The sequence below is a fragment of the Hemiscyllium ocellatum genome, chromosome 10, assembly GCF_020745735.1.
Source record: "Hemiscyllium ocellatum isolate sHemOce1 chromosome 10, sHemOce1.pat.X.cur, whole genome shotgun sequence".
In the NCBI taxonomy this organism is placed as follows: domain Eukaryota; kingdom Metazoa; phylum Chordata; class Chondrichthyes; order Orectolobiformes; family Hemiscylliidae; genus Hemiscyllium; species Hemiscyllium ocellatum.
Genome location: NC_083410.1, coordinates 45,374,449 through 45,391,698, shown reverse-complemented (window position 1 = coordinate 45,391,698; position 17,250 = coordinate 45,374,449). Strand labels below are relative to the sequence as shown.

Below are 17,250 nucleotides of genomic sequence, written 5' to 3'. Positions count from 1 at the left end.
AAAAGACTGGAGATTGGCTAACGTGGTGCCACTGTTTAAGAAAGGTGGCAAGAACAAGCTAGGGAACTCAAGACCAGTGAGCCTGATGTCAGTGGTGGGCAAGTTGTTGGAGGAAATCCTGAGGGACAGGATGTACATTTATTTGGAAAGGCAAGGGCTGATTAGGGATAGTCAACATATCTTTGCATGAAAATCATGTCTCACAAACTTGATTGAGTTTTTTGAAGAAATAACAAAAAGGATTGATATGGGCAGAGCAGTAGATGTGATCTATTTGGACTTCAGTAAGGCATTTGACAAGGTTCCCCATGGGAGACTGGTTAGCAAGGTTAGATCACACAGAATACAGGGGGAACTAGCCATTTGGATACAGAACTGGCTCAAAGGTAGAAGACAGAAGGTGGTGGTGGAGGATTGTTTTTCAGATGGATGCCTGTGACCAGTGGAGTGCCACAAGGATCAATGCTGGGTCCTCTACTTTTCATCATTTATATAAATGATTTGGATGTGAGCATAAGAGGTATAGTTAGTAAGTTTGCAGATGACACCAAAATTGGGGGTGCAGTGTACAGTGAAGAAGGTTACCTCAGATTACAATGGGATCTTGATAAGATGGGCAAAGGGAGTGTTGCTGAACAAAGAGACCTTGGAGTGCAGGTTCGTAGCTCCTTGAAGTGGAGTCGCAGGTAAATAGGATAGTGAAGAAGGCATTTGCTATGCTTTCCCTTATTGGTCAGTGTATTGAGTACAGCAGTTGGGAGGTCATTGCTGCTGTACAGGACATTGGTTAGACTACTGTTGGAATATTGCATGCAGTTCTGGTCTCCTTCCAATCGGAAAATGCTGTGAAACTTGAAAAGGTTCAGAAAAGATTTACAAGGATGTTTAAATTAGATTAGATTAGATGTTGCCAGGGTTGGAGGATTTGAGCTATTAGGAGAGGCTAAACAGGCTGGTTCTGTTTTCCCTGGGGCATTGGAGGCTGAGGGGTGACCCTATAGAGGTTTACAAAATCATGAGGGGCATGCATTGGATAAATAGACAAAGTCTCTTCCCTGGGTTGGGGGAATTCAGAATTAGAGGCATAAGTTTAGGGTGAGAGGGGAAAGATATAAAAGAGATGTAAGGAGCAACTCTTTCATGCAGAGGGTGGTACATATATGGAATGAGGTGCCAGAGGAAGTGGTGAAGGCTAGTACAATTTAAAAGGCATTTGGGTGAGTATATGAATGGGAAGGGTTTGGAGGGATATGGGCTGGGTGTTAGAAGGTGGAACTAGATTGGGTTGGGATAGCTAGTCAGCATGGATGGGTTGGATGGAAGAGTCTGTTTCCGTGCTGTACATCTCTATGACTCTATGACTCTATATCTTAACATGTGGAGCATTTGCAATAATGCACATGGATTAACAGTGCAACTTGATATACTCGGTTATGATGTATTTGCAATTAGGGAGACATGGCTGCAGGGTGACCAAGGATAAGAATTGAATACCCAGGGATATTCAATATTTTGAAGGGCAAACAAATAGGGAAGTAGAGGGTATGGGGGTGGGTTTGGAATGGAGAGATCTGTCACCTTTTGGGAAGAAAGTCAATGAAACCTTGACAGCCTGCCAGAAGGTCCTTGATAATGTGCAGTGGCCATTGCTAATAATGATGTTGCTGAGGTTGCTAAGCAACCAGCCCTCTACTTACATCAAAAGCTTTGGGTGGGAAATGGGCATGAATGGGTTATCTTTCCAAATTAGAGGCTGATTTGGATGGTAATACTGCCTGTCAGAATGGGGCTTTATTCTTGGTGTCACAACTTTCTGCTTCAGAAGCTATCAGTCCATTCCTCATACAATGGACTGCTCTCAATAGTATCATGTGCATGGGTGGAATTATGTGCTTGGTAGAATTTAATCAGTATGATGTTGGTCTCATCCATCATTTTTCAAAATGGTGCGAACAACGTTTTGTTTGCTGCCAGGAGATGCAAATCAGTTTTCAAGTAATTAATCACTTATCTATACAATGATGGGGTTTGCAATTATGTAAACCCTCAATAAAGTGCAAGCCCACTGCAAGAACTGCTAGCACTGGCAGTAATATTGAACTGATGGCCACTGCTGGTGTTATACCATTGCCTGTAGGAGGAATTGACCATGGATCCCAAGGCAGAGGCAGGCACGTAAGGGGCCACCGAGTGGGATGGGGTTTGGCTTTTAGCTAGCTCCCCCTTCTTGATGCTGAATTCCTCAATGTAAAGGAGCGATTGCCCAGTATGCTATCAGCAATTTCAAAATGTTTGCTGGGTAGCCTCCATGAATAGGAAATACACATGCTGCTGCTGCTGCTGGTGGTTGAATGAAGCCTTCAAGTGGTTCCTCAATGTGGGGATGTGGTCCTCTACTGTGCACTTGATAAATAAACATATTCTTCTACCTCTGAACGCACCTTGGGGGAAGGCTTACATTAAATGCTATCATAATACATATTCCTGGAAAATAATACCTGAAAGAGTGGTTGAAGCAGATTCAGTCTTAAATTTCAGAAGGAACTGGAAACCTGAAGGTTTATGGACAATCAGGGGTTTGTTGAACTCTTTTAAGAACTGGTAGAGATATGATGGGCTGAATGGCCACTCCCTGTGTTCTTTGCACCTATAGTTCATTATGATTAACTCAGTCTTGAGCAGAGCACCAAATAGAATATAAAAAATATTCCACCTCTCCATTTGTATGACAAATATCTCAACATCTCACAAATGTAAACTTGAAGGATGCCCAGGCACAAATCTATGAAAAGGAGGAGAAAGTGAGGACTGCCGATGCTGGATATCAGAGCTGAAAATGTGTTGCTGGAAAAGCGCAGCAGGTCAGGGAGCATCCAAAGAGCAGGAGAATCAACGTTTCGGGCATAAGCCCTTGTTTTCTGAAGAAGGGCTTATGCCCGAAACGTTGATTCTCTTGCTCTTTGGATGCTGCCTGACCTGCTGCGCTTTTCCAGCAACACATTTTCAGCACAAATCTATGAAAGGCCTGGAATGTTAATTGTTACACTTGCCACAGATTCTACCAGATTTTCAAAGTATTTTCAGCACATTCTGTCTGAGTTGCAAAATTATACCATGCTGGACATAAAGCAATGTCCTAATGAGAAATGACAGTCACAGGGTTCTATCTATTAGATTTGGTCGATAGAACAGGAGGGGTGATGGAAACACTGTGGCACGTGTACCCTGATTTCCAAAATGACTGCTGGAAGATTTCCTTTGAAGCTAAGATACAAAATAGAGAGCTGCTCCACAGTGGTTGGCAATTTTAATTTGTAGTACAAAGTAATAAGTGTCTCTCTTTTTGTTCTTATAGAAGATTGGATAAAGGGGAACCAGAAGAGATAATGCATTAGATTTTCAGAAGGATATAGGTTTGATTGGGTAACAATTTCCCCTCCCCCCACCTTGTCTCAGTCAAATCCCTCGAACTAAGCACCGCCTTCCTATCCTGAAATGTTCTTCCTGACCTCTCCACTCCCACCCCACTCCAGCCTATCACCCTCACCTTGACCTCCTTCCACCTATCGCATCTCCAACGCCCCTCCCCCAAGTCCCTCCTCCCTATCTTTTATCTTAGCCTGCTGGACACACTTTCCTCATTCCTGAAGAAGGGCTTGTGTCCGAAATGTCGATTCTCCTGTTCCTTGGATGCTGCCTGACCTGCTGTGCTTTTCCAGCAACACATTTTCAGCTTTTAAACAAAGTTCACTGGACTCTGATCATCATTATAATTAACTCTGTTTCCAACAATGCCAATTTACAATAAATTACTTAAGCTTATTTGCTCATTTTATTATGTAATCTGTCTAAACCTGTGCATAACCAGATATTTAACATTTTATTTGGTAATTTGTTAAGAAAGGTTTAATTTGTTCACTTGGTAGTTTGCATGGTGAATAGACATGATAACCCTCTCAGTTTACTCTCCCTGCATCAAGAATATATCACGGTGAACTGCTGTACCAACTACCTGCTATGGGAGTTTACTTTTGTAATCCTGACAGCAATTTACATCCCACCCAAAGCGAGAGTGAAAAGAGTGCATTTGACAAAATGTATACCGCCACTTGAGACGAAATATCCAAAGGCTTATTCACCGTAGCCAGTGACTTCTGCAACTGGATCTTTGACTTCCTGGCCCACAGACCGCAATCAGTAAGGCTAGGTGACAATACCTCCTCCATGATAATCCTTAACACAGTATCCCACAAGGCTGCACATTCAGCTTCTTACTAGCCTCTTTATACACTCACAACTGTATGGCCAAATTCAGCTCTCACTCCCTTTATAAATATGTTGATGACAGCACCATAATGAGTCAAATCACAAACAACAACAAGACAGAGTGCAGGAAAGAGATAGAGAGCTTAGTGGCATGGTGTAAAAACAACCCCTCCCGCAATGTCAGCAAAATTAAGGAGTTGGTCAATGACATCAGAAAACAGATGGAGGACTGCCTTTATCAATGATGTGGAGGTGGAAATAGTCAAGTGCTTCAAGTTCCTAGGAGTAAATATCACCAATTTGTCCTGGGTCCATCCACATCAATGTTAGTCAAAAAGGCACACCAATGCTTTTGCTTCCTCAGAAACTAAGGAGATTCAGCTTGTCCACAGTGTCTCGTGCCAATTTTATAGATGCACAATAAAAAGCTTCTTAGCCAAACGCATCACAACATGGTTTCACAACTGCTCTGCCCAAGACTACAAGAATGCAGCTCAGTTCATCAAAAAACATTAGCTTTCCTTCCATTGACACCATCCATAGTTCCCACTGCCTCAGGAAAGCAGCCCAAATCATCAAAGTCCCTGCCAACCTCTGTTTTATTCTCTTCCATCTCTTTAATCGGGCAGAAGATACAAACGTTTGAAAATGCGTACCAACAGATTCAAGAACAGCTTCTTCATCTGGTATGAGGCTTAAGAATGAACCCCTCATATATTAGAGTTGATCTTTCTCTGCACCTTTTCTGTAGCTATAATGCTATGGTCTGTTTATTAACTTGATATATTTATGTAAGGTATGATTTGGCTGGATAGCATGCAAAACAATGTTTTTCACTGTATCTCGGTACATATGATAATAATAAATCAAATCAAACCAGTACCATACTTTGGGTTTAAATTAACAGACAGATCAAAGTTTCTGTGCTGCCTGCATCACAACAAATAGGTGCAAACTAATTATGTCTTGTGATTCTTGCATTTATTTTTATCCTAATCCAAATTTTACCAAAAGTATATTTTTAAGCAAAAACATATGGCATGCAACATAAATTGTATATTAACATAATAAAAATGTAAAACCGGTATTAATGTAAAATGTGCTCTCTTGTAATCTCTTATAGACTATTATTATTCCAGTAATAAAGACATTTGGCCCAGTGCAGAGTTCACTGACTACTTGCCCTGGTGGAGATACCGCACATGATTCCTTAAAATTCAAGTTATTTTCGCCATTTAGTAATGAGAACTTATTGGATAATGAAAATACCTTGTTTTGTTAAACATAAGCCTGTGTGAATTGGACACTTCACCTTCATCATATTAGAATGTGAATTCATGATGTCGTACGTCTGTTGATCATTAGCTCACAAACATGAATTGTTAATGCCATGCATTTATCCTGTGCAATAGTACAACATTTGACACAACATTACTTCTTTGTTCCAGCCCAGTGGGAACAGATGTTTAATTACCATTACCTTGTCCTAGGAAATGTGCTCCACCCACAAGAACACTAGGACAGCCCTCCCAGCTGCGATATGTTACAACTTTTTCTTCAGCATTATTCCAATCCAATGGTTCCTAAACCTAATCTCTGTTGGAGTCACTCTGTTCTTTTTCTGCACATCACTGAGACACCCCGCAAAATCTTCTGCAATCACTTTTGTATTACCTGAGTAGATTAAGAAAGCAAGCATTAACACTCAATTCAACATGTACAATACAATTAAAAATAACATTTAATCTCAATTACTAATTAAGTTCAAAGTATTTTTCTACTGCATTTATGTTTGCACATAAAAGCTTTGAATACAACATTGTAAAAGCATATTCAGAGGGGAAGCTTAATTTCACAGGATGCATTCATTACTAATTTATTACAATAAAGAAGAGTAGCAAAATCTCTGAGAATAATATAATTAACAGATTTTTAAATAATAGTTCACAATTTTAAACTCTTACCCTCTTTATTCAATACTGTTTAAATGAAACATTCTGCAAAAAACTAAAGCATGCCAGATTTGTGCTTGGGCTAAACATTGAATTATAAAGTTAGGGATTGATTTGTTTAATCAAAACTGCCTCTACATCTTTACTGAGTATTCTTTTCCTTTGAATGGTACCATTCCCTATTCAAGTCAGCTCCTTTTTAAAACTTTTGTTCTTTTTGTTTTAACTTCTTTTAAATTGTTCAAGGGATATTAGAAATGAATTTTTAAATAATTTGCATCTATCCCAAGGAAACAACCCAGTCAATAATTCTTCAGTATTGCCTTGACTTAGAGTACAATTACAGTAATGTTGGCTTTAAAACCAATACAGCCATACCAAAACTAAGCTATTGCTTACACCTTGCCCTTTAGAACAAAGTAGCTCTGCACATATTTCAATTGCCTATTAAAATATTTTAAAATGGACAAGAACAACATATCTTAGTATTAGTAGAAGTTAAATGGACACATTTGTGCACTTTGTATACTTGGCCACCTTAGTCTGCAGTAATGATGCTTACAGTCATAAGACCAAGCAATGAGAATCTTACATCTCTTGGTATTGGTATCATTGGACTCTCAAATTATATCAATCTGCATCTGCTACTGCTTCATATTAATGTTCTGATTTCTTTGTTGATAGCTCGCTTCATTAGCACTACTCAAATGGTTAGCAGAGTTACGTTTTTCTTAATAATACTATCAGTTCATTTACCTTTGATGAGAATACATTAAGCTTAAATTTTGACAGTCACGAGATAAGTTGAAATAAATGGATTCTTGGTCATGTTAAAAAAGAAGAAATGTTGATGAGCTAAAAGTCAAGAGAGTTTGCACTTCAAAATGTTACCTGGAGTGGTTTCAGCCAACTAATTATGACTCATGGCAGTTTTCAGTTGATAGGAAATATTATTGAATAGTCACAATGAATAATTATGTTTATAATAAATACTTACAAACAAGCTAAGCATGTATATTTCCTCATCCGACAAGCAAAATTAAAATTTGAAGTAAAATGTGAATTGTACTGCATTACAGAACCAGGACTAGCAAGGATTCTGGGTAATCCAAGATGGAGGACAGGAAAAAATTCTGGCTGTAACAGCTGCTCCTTTTGTGAGGTGTTTTAGGTGATTTCCCCAAATTCCAGGAGCAGCAGTTACTGTTTTATATGCTTTTGCATTGTTTTGGAACTTGAGAAAAAAAAAGTCAAAACAACAGCACTTCTAAAAGGGAGAAGAACAGACAAAGGAAGTACATGGTGAGGTCAATGTAGGAGCGAGAGAGAGAGAGAAATTAGATTAGATTAGATTACTTACAGTGTGGAAACAGGCCCTTCGGCCCAACAAGTCCACACCGACCCGCCGAAGCGCAACCCACCCATACCCCTACATTTACCCCTTTACCTAACACTACGGGCAATTTAGCATGGCCAATTCACCTGACCCACACATCTTTGGACTGTGGGAGGAAACCGGAGCACCCGGAGGAAACCCACGCAGACACGGGGAGAACGTGCAAACTCCACACAGTCAGTCACCTGAGGTGGGAATTGAACCCGGGTCTCTGGCGCTGTGAGGCAGCAGTGCTAACCACTGTGCCACCGTGCTGCCCACTAAGAAAGAAAGAAACCCACATTACAGACAGAGTTAGCAGTTACTGCCTTAGCTGTTGAATTCATGCATTGCTGGACATCGGAATGTGTCTGGGAAAATTAAAAAAAATAATGAAGTACACAACTAATCTTGGAGGAACCTATCTGGGAAAGGTCACAGCACAGAAACAGATAAGTGGATGTTTTAAGCGTGTCTTTAAAATAAGTCGAAGTAGTGAATAGAGTGGATTCTTTCTTTGTTATATGTTATATTCAGATATGCCTCTTGATTTAACTTAAAATATAAGCCATAAGTATGAATTTAACCTGGAGCAGTATTTTGTAGAGAAATAAGACAGTGCTATTTTCTGGGTCTGTAGGTTGAAAGAAACAAAAATAGCCCTTAGCAGAGTGATATGCTCTTCTTGTCAGATGTGAGTGTTTAGGAAGAGTTTACAGGTTACTGAGGATCGTATCTGCAATAAATGCCATTGATTGCGAATCCTATCAGATTGAATGAATCGGTTAGAGAGGCAGTTAGAGACAATGAGGAATTTACAACAGCAAGAGGATGTCATGGATGGCAGTTACAGGAAAGGGGAAAGTCTCAGATACAGTCACAAAGATGGGTTAAGTCCAGGAAAGGTAAGAGAGGTAGGCAGGTAGTGCAGGAGTCTTCTGTGACTATCCCCATTTCAAACAAGTATACTGGTTTGGAAAATGTAGGGGATGTTGGATTCTCATGAGGACATAGCATGAACAGCCACGTTTTTAGGGCACTCGCTAGTCTAAGGTAGATTAGATTAGATTAGACTTACAGTGTGGAAACAGGCCCTTCGGCCCAACAAGCCCACACCGACCCGCCGAAGCACAACCCACCCATACCCCTACATTTACCCCTTACCTAACACTACGGGCAATTTAGCTTGACCAATTCACCTGACCCGCACATCTTTGTGACTGTGGGAGGAAACCGGAGCACCCGGAGGAAACCCACGCAGACACGGGGAGAACGTGCAAACTCCACACAGTCAGTCGCCTGAGTCGGGAATTGAACCCGGGTCTACAGGCGCTGTGAGGCAGCAGTGCTAACCACTGTGCCACCGTGCCGCCCACAAATAGACGTTTCTGTGATCAGCATCGAAAAATCAGAATGGTGTGTTGCCTCCCTGGTGCCAGGATCAAGGATGCCTCAGAGATGGTACAGAATGTTCTCAAGGGGAAGAGGGGCCAGAAGGAAGTCATTTTATACACTGGAGCCAACAACATAGGAAGGGAAAAGGTTGAGATTCTAAAGGGAGATTACAGAGAGTTAAGAAGAATTTAAAAAGGATGTCCTTGAGAGTAGTTATATCTGGATTACTCTCAGTGCTACGAGCTAATGAGGGCAGGAATGGGAGGATAAAGCAGATGAATGCATAGCTGAGGAGCTGGTGTTTGGGAGAAGGATTCACATTTTTAGATCATTGGAATCTCTTTCAGAGTAGAAATGACCTGTACAAGAAGGACAGGTTACACCTAAATTGGAAGGGGATCTAACATACTGGCAGAGAGATTTGCTAGCGCTGCTCAGGAGGATTTAAGCCAGTATGGTGGGGTGAGGTTGGGGGAATGGAATCCAGGGAGATAATGAGGAAAGATTTCAATCTGAGACTGGTACAGTTGAGAACAAAGGCATGTCAAACAGTCAGGCAGGCAGGGACATAGCAGAGAATAAGGTAAGACTGATAAATTAAACTGCATTTATTTCAATGCAAGAGGCCCAACAGGGAAGGCAGGTGAACACAGGGCATGGTTAGGAACGTGGGACAGGGATATCTCAGCAATTACAGAAGTGTGGCTCAGAGATGGACAGGACTGGCAACTTAATGTTCTAGGATACAAATGCTACAGGAAGGACAGAAAAAGGGCAAGACAGGAGGGGGAGTGGGTGTTTTTGATAAGGAATAGCATTACAGCTTACTGACTGAGGATATTCCTGGAAATACATCTGGAGAAGTTATTTGGGTAGAACTGAGAAATAAGAACTGGATGATCACCTTATGGGATTGTATTTTAGTCAGAGGGAAATTGAGAAACAAATTTGTAAGGAGATCTCAAGTATTTTTAAGAACAATAGGGTGGTTGTGATAGGGGATTTTAACTTTCTAAACATAGACTGGGATTGCCATAGTGTTAAGAGTTTAGATGGAGAGGAATTTATTAAGTGTGCACAAGAACATTTTCTTATTCAGTATGTGGATGTACCTACTAGAGAATGTGCAAAACTTGACCTACTCTTGGGAAATAAGGCAGGGCAGGTGATTGAGGAGTCAGTGGGGGAGCACTTTGGGGCCAATGACCACAATTCAATTAGTTTTAAAATAGCGATGGAAAAGGATAGACCAGACCCAAAAGTTGAAGTTCTAAATTGGACGAAGGCCAATTTTGACGGTATTTAGGCAAAAACTTTCAAAAGCTGATTGGGCGCAGATGTTCACAGGTAAAGGAATGGCTGGAAAATGGGAAGCCTTTAGAAATGAGATAACGAGAGTCCAGAGAAAGTATATTCCTGTATGGGTGGAAGGAAAGGCTGGTAGGTATGGGGAATCCTGGATGACTAAAGAAATTGAGGTTTTGATTAAGAAGAAGAAGGAAGCATATGTCAGGTATAGACAGGATAGGGTCATTTATCTCTCCACACTGGAAACTTCCTGCTTCTATTCCCAATGAAGGGCTTTTGCCCGAAACGTTGATTTTCCTGCTCCTCAGATGCTGCCTGATCTGCTGTGCTTTTCCAGCACCACTCCGATCTAAACTTTATAGACAAGATAGATCAACTGAATCCTTAGAAGAGTATAAAGGCAGTAGTAGTATACTTAAGAGAAAAATCAGGAAGGCAAAAATGTGTCATGAGATAGCTTTGGCAAATAGAATTAAGGAGAATTCAAAGAGTTTTTACAAATACATTAAGGACAAAAGGGGAACCAGGGAGAGAGTAGGGCCCCTGCTGAAAATGTGTTGCTGGAAAAGCGCAGCAGGTCAGGCAGCATCCAAGGAACAGGAGATTCGACGTTTCGGGCATAAGCCCTTCTTCAGGAAGCCCTTCCTGAAGAAGGGCTTATGCCTGAAACGTCGAATCTCCCGCTCCTTGGATGCTGCCTGACCTGCTGTGCTTTTCCAGCAACACATTTTCAACCCTGATTCCCAGCATCTGCAGACCTCACTTTCTCCTTGAAGAGAATAGGGCCCCTCAAAGATCAGCAAGGCGACCTTTCTGTGGAGCTGCAGGAGATGGGGGAGAAACTAAATGAGTGTTGTGGTTCTGTTCGCCAAGCTGGAAGTTTTTGCTGCAAACGTTTCGTTCTGTATGTACCGATCCTTGTGGCACTCCGCTGGTAACAGGCCTCCAGTCTGAAAAACAACCCTCCACCACCACCCTCTGTCTTCTACTTTTGAGCCAATTCTGTATCCAAGTGGCTAGTTCTCCCTGTATTTCATGAGATCTAAACTTGCTAACCTGTCTCCCATGGGGAAACCTGTCAAATGCCTTATTGAAGTCCTTATAGATCACGTCCACCACTCTGCCCTCATCAATCCTCATTGTTACTTCTTCAAAAATCTCAATCAAGTTTGTGAGATGATTTCCCATGCAGAAAGCCATGTTGACTATCCCTAATCAGTCCTTGCCTATCCAAATACATGTACATTCTGTCGCTCAGGATTCCCTCCAACAACTTGCCCTCCACTGACTTCAGGCTCACTGGTCTATAGTTCCCTGGCTTGTCCTTACCACCTTTCTTAAACAGTGGCGCCATGTTATCCAACCTCCAGTCTTCCGGCACCTCACATGTGACCATCAATGATACAAATATCTCAACAAGGATCCCAGCAATCACTTTCCTAGCTTCCCACAGAGCTCTAGGGTACACCCGATCAGGTTCTGTGGATGTATCCACTTTCTTGTGTTTCAAGACATGCAGCACTTCTGGACATTTTGCAAGGTGTCACCATCTGTGTCCCCATATTCTATATCTTCCATGTCCTTTTCCACAGCAAATACTGATGCAAAATACTCATTTAGTTTTTAAAGTCTGGTTGAAGATTTGTAGCTCGGGTGTCTGTTGTTGTGGTTCTGTTCGCCGAGCTGGAAGTTTTTGCTGCAAACGTTTCGTTCCCTGGCTAGGGAACATCATCAGTGCTATTGGAGCCTCCTGTGAAGCGCTGCTTTGATGTTTCTTCCGGTATTTATAGTGGTTTGTTCTTGCCGCTTCCGGGTGTCAGTTTCAGCTGTAGTAGTTTGTATGTGGGGTCCAGGTCGATGTGTCTGTTGATGGATGTTCTTGCCGTTTCCGGGTGTCAGTTTCATCTGTAGTGGTTTGTATATGGGGTCCAAGTCTATGTGTCTGTTAATGGAGTTTGTGGATGAATGCCATGCCTCTAGGAATTCCCTGGCTGTTCTCTGTCTGGCTTGTCCTATGATGGTAGTGTTTTCCCAGTCAAATTCATGTTCCTGGTTGTCTGAGTGTATGGCTACTAGGGATAGCTGGTCGTGTCGTTTTGTGGCTAGCTGATGTTCATGGATGCGGATTGTTAGCTGCCTTCCTGTTTGTCCTATATAGTGTTTTGTGCAGTCCTTGCATGGTATTTTGTAAACTTCGTGCACGAGCCAAACTAACGTAGTTTACAAAATACCATGCAAGGACTGCACAAAACACTATATAGGACAAACAGGAAGACAGCTAACAATCCGCATCCATGAACATCAGCTAGCCACAAAACGACACGACCAGCTATCCCTAGTAGCCATACACTCAGACAACCAGGAACATGAATTTGACTGGGAAAACACTACCATCATAGGACAAGCCAGACAGAGAACAGCCAGGGAATTCCTAGAGGCATGGCATTCATCCACAAACTCCATTAACAGACACATCGACCTGGACCCCACATACAAACTACTACAGCTGAAACTGACACCCGGAAGCGGCAAGAACAAACCACTATAAATACCGGAAGAAACATCAAAGCAGCGCTTCACAGGAGGCTCCAATAGCACTGATGATGTTCCCTAGCCAGGGAACGAAACGTTTGCAGCAAAAACTTCCAGCTCGGCGAACAGAACCACAACAACGGACACCCGAGCTACAAATCTTCAACCAGACTTTAAAAACTAAATGAGTATTTTGCATCAGTATTTGCTGTGGAAAAGGACATGGAAGATATAGAATATGGGGACACAGATGGTGACACCTTGCAAAATGTCCAGAAGTGCTGCATGTCTTGAAACACAAGAAAGTGAATACATCCACAGGACCTGATCGGGTGTACCCTAGAACTCTGTGGGAAGCTAGGAAAGTGATTGCTGGGATCCTTGTTGAGATATTTGTATCATTGATGGTCACATGTGAGGTGCCGGAAGACTGGAGGTTGGATAACATGGCGCCACTGTTTAAGAAAGGTGGTAAGGACAAGCCAGGGAACTATAGACCAGTGAGCCTGAAGTCAGTGGAGGGCAAGTTGTTGGAGGGAATCCTGAGCGACAGAATGTACATGTATTTGGATAGGCAAGGACTGATTAGGGATAGTCAACATGGCTTTCTGCATGGGAAATCATCTCACAAACTTGATTGAGATTTTTGAAGAAGTAACAATGAGGATTGATGAGGGCAGAGTGGTGGACGTGATCTATAAGGACTTCAATAAGGCATTTGACAGGTTTCCCCATGGGAGACAGGTTAGCAAGTTTAGATCTCATGAAATACAGGGAGAACTAGCCACTTGGATACAGAATTGGCTCAAAAGTAGAAGACAGAGGGTGGTGGTGGAGGGTTGTTTATCAGACTGGAGGCCTGTTACCAGCGGAGTGCCACAAGGATCGGTGCTGGGTCCACTACTTTTCATTATTTAAATAAATGATTTGGATGCAAGCATAAGAGGCATAGTTAGAAAGTTTGCAGATGATCCCAAAATTGGAGGTGTAGTGGACAGCAAAGAAGGTTATCTCAGATTACAATTGGATCTTGATCAGATGGACCAATCGGCTAAGAAGTGGCAGATAGAGTTTAACTTAGATAAATGCGAGATGCTGCATTTTGGGAAAGCAAATCTTAGCAGGACTTATACACTCAATGGTAAGGTCCTCGTGAGTGTTGCTGAACACAGAGACCTTGGAGTGCAGGTTCATAGCTCCTTGAAAGTGGAGTCGCAGGTAGATAGGGTAGTGAAAAAGGCGTTTGGTATGCTTTCCTTTATTGGTCACAGTATTGTGAAAAGGAGTTGGGAGGTCATGTTGCAGCTGTACAGGTAATTGGTTAGGCCACTATTGGAATATTGTGTGCAGTTCTGGTCTCCTTCCTATCAGAAAGATTTCATGAAACTTGAAAGGGTTCAGAAAAGATTTGTAAGGATGTTGCCAGGGTTGGAGGATTTGAGCTACAGGGAGAGGTTGAATTTGCTAGGGCTGTTTTCTCTGGAACGTCAGAGGCTGAGGGGTGACCTTTTAGAGGTTTACAAAATTATGAGGGGCATGGATGGGATAAATAGACAATGTCTTTTCCCTTGGGTCGGGGAGTCCAGAACTAGAGGGCATAGGTTTAGGGTGAGAGGGGAAAGATATAAAAGAGACCTAAGGGGCAACTTTTTCATGCAGAGGATGGTACATGTATGGAATGAGCTGCCAGAGGATGTGGTGGAGGCTGGTAAAATTCCAACATTTAAGAGGCATTTGGATGGGTATATGAATAGGAAGAGTTTGGAGGGATATGGAACAGGTGCTGATAGGTGGGACTAAATTGGGTTGGGATATTTGGTCGGCATGGAAGGATTGGACCAAAGGGTCTGTCTCCATGCTGTACATCTCTATGACTCTATATAAAAGAGACCTAAGGGGCAACTTTTTCACACAGAAGGTGACACATGTATGGAATGAGCTGCCAGAGGAAGTGGTGGAGGCTGGTACAATTGCAACATTTAAAAGGCATCTGGATGGGTATATGAATAGGAGGGGATTGGAGGGATATGGGTTAGGTGTTGGCAGGTGGGACTAGATTGGGTTGGGATATCTGGTCGGCATGGACGGGTTGGACCGAAGGGTACGTTTCCGTGCTGTACATCTCTATTACTCTATAACTGGTAAAATCTTGAACAAAAACTGAAGTTTCTGGAAAAACTCAGCTGATTGGCAGCTTCTGTGAAGAGAAATCAGAGTTAATATTTCAGATCTAGTGACCCTTCCTTAGAACTGATGGTAGCTATGAAAATGTAGTGTCATGTGCAGAAGACAGGATGGGGAGAGGGGATAATGAGTAAATGATAGGTAGGGATAGTGCCCAAAGAGAGAGAACAACAGCTGGACAGACAAAGGAGTAAAACCTTAAGCTTTTTGTATTACGAATCTTGTAACAATTTGTAACATTTTGGGACATATGCCTTGTATCTTAATGTTTTCTTTTTCAGTCTATTTTGTGTGTGTTCTCATATCCAAAGTATATGAAATTTGTTTTGCAAGTTTTGATAAATTATCCAAATATACTGATAGATTCACCTTTAAGCAAAAGCTTTTCATATTTATACACGTAGATTGTTTTAAATTGATGAATAACATCCACAACTTGGCAAATTAACTGAAATGTAACAGGAGTAAGCTAGAAATATACAAGAGGATTTTCCTTTCCTCACAAAATAAGATTGATACTTTTCTGTACACTATTGATGGAGGCTCTGCAGCTCAAGTAATTTGAGTACTCAACTTCCAAATGGGTGCCATGTATTTTATGTCTCATCGTCTCTTTTATTTGAACTCCCTGGTCATAGACAGCAAAGGTTCATCACCTTACAAGACAGCAAAAAGGCAAGCAAGGTCTTGGGAGAAGAGAGGAACTAACATAAACGTACAATAATTACATCTCACATCAATCATTAACAGTGTTTCCAGGCAATTCAAAACTGCACACTGTAGCACAGTTTCTATCAAATGTAGCAGTGTGACATTCAACAAGATAGATGACCTTAAAACAATTAGACTTTAAGATTTAGGAGCAGAAGGTTAGGCCACTGTTGGAATATTGCGTGCAATTCTGGTCTCCTTCCTATTGGAAAGATGTTGTGAAACTTGAAAGGGCTCAGAAAAGATTTACAAGGATGTTGCCAGGGTTGGAGGATCTAAGCTACAGGGAGAGGTTGAACAGGCTGAGGCTGTTTTCCCTGGAGCGTCGGAGGCTGAGGGGTGACCTTATAGAGGTTTACAAAATTATGAGGGGCATGGATAGGATAAATAGGCAAAGTCTTTTCCCTGGGGTCAGGGAGTCCAGAACCAAAGGTATAGGTTTAGGGTGAGAGGGGAAAGATATAAAACAGACCGAAGGGGCAACTTTTTCACACAGAGGGTGGTACGTGTATGGAATGAGCTACCAGAGGATGTGGTGGACGCTGGTACAATTGGAACATTTAAGAGGTATTTGGATGGGTATATGAATAGGAATATGAATAGATTCCTGATGAAGGGCTTATGCTCGAAACGTCAAATTCTCTATTCCTGAGATGCTGCCTGGCCTGCTGTGCTTTGACCAGCAACACATTTGCAGCTGTGATCTCCAGCATCTGCAGACCTCATTTTTTACTCATATGAATAGGAAAGGTTTGGAGGGATATGGACTGGGTGCTGGTAGGTGGGACTAGATTGGGTTGGGATATCTGGTCTGGAGGGGTTGGACCGAAGGGTCTGTTTCCATGCTGTACATCCCTATGACTCGATGACAATGACTCTAAATCGGCCAGTTGGTCCAGTGAGTCAGATCTGCAATTTAGCAAAATTATGGTTGATCTGCTAATTCTCAACTTCACTGGATTAAAACATGGAAAATGCTTTAAAAAATATAATCAACGATTATGAAAAAGAATGAGAAACAAAGTATGTCTCAAAACCAGAGTCAAATTAATCGAGCAATCACTTTGCATCACCCTGAAATCTGAGTCAAATATGATCCTGTGTCATATTTGAATGGTGCAGCAACTGTGGCCTCAATAGGCATTCGGCTCTGTTAGACAAAGTTGAACAAATTTTGTTAAAAGGTTCACTCATTTGCTCTGATTTTTGCATCAGCTCCTACGACCAGATTAGGATTCCCAATTTGATTAATAAAGCTTGATTTATGCCAGTTTTAGGCAAGTAAAGAGATTTCCCTTTTGCAGTATGTCATTTGGCAAGCCTTGGGCATAATAAAGGGGGTAATGGAGGAGCCATCCTGATTCTCAATTCCTGACCATCTACTGTTCAGGAGCTTAAAGGATGTACAATGTGTACCAAAATAAAAACTCATTATGATTTCAAATGCCTTTATATATGTATTTGGAACACACATGAATTTTTGGAACCAAAGCAAGAACTATACCTTTAGTGATGTCAGTTCTCAAA

The 17,250-nt window shown here is 41.7% G+C and overlaps 1 protein-coding gene across 1 annotated transcript in view; it reads right to left on the bottom strand.

Moving 5' to 3' along the window:
* ush2a (Usher syndrome 2A (autosomal recessive, mild)) overlaps window positions 1-17,250 on the bottom strand; it is a 985,309-nt gene that overhangs the window by 662,950 nt on the left and 305,109 nt on the right. The window contains 1 exon segment of the mRNA XM_060830996.1: window positions 5,747-5,849. Within this exon segment, the coding sequence (XP_060686979.1) occupies window positions 5,747-5,849 (103 nt within the window).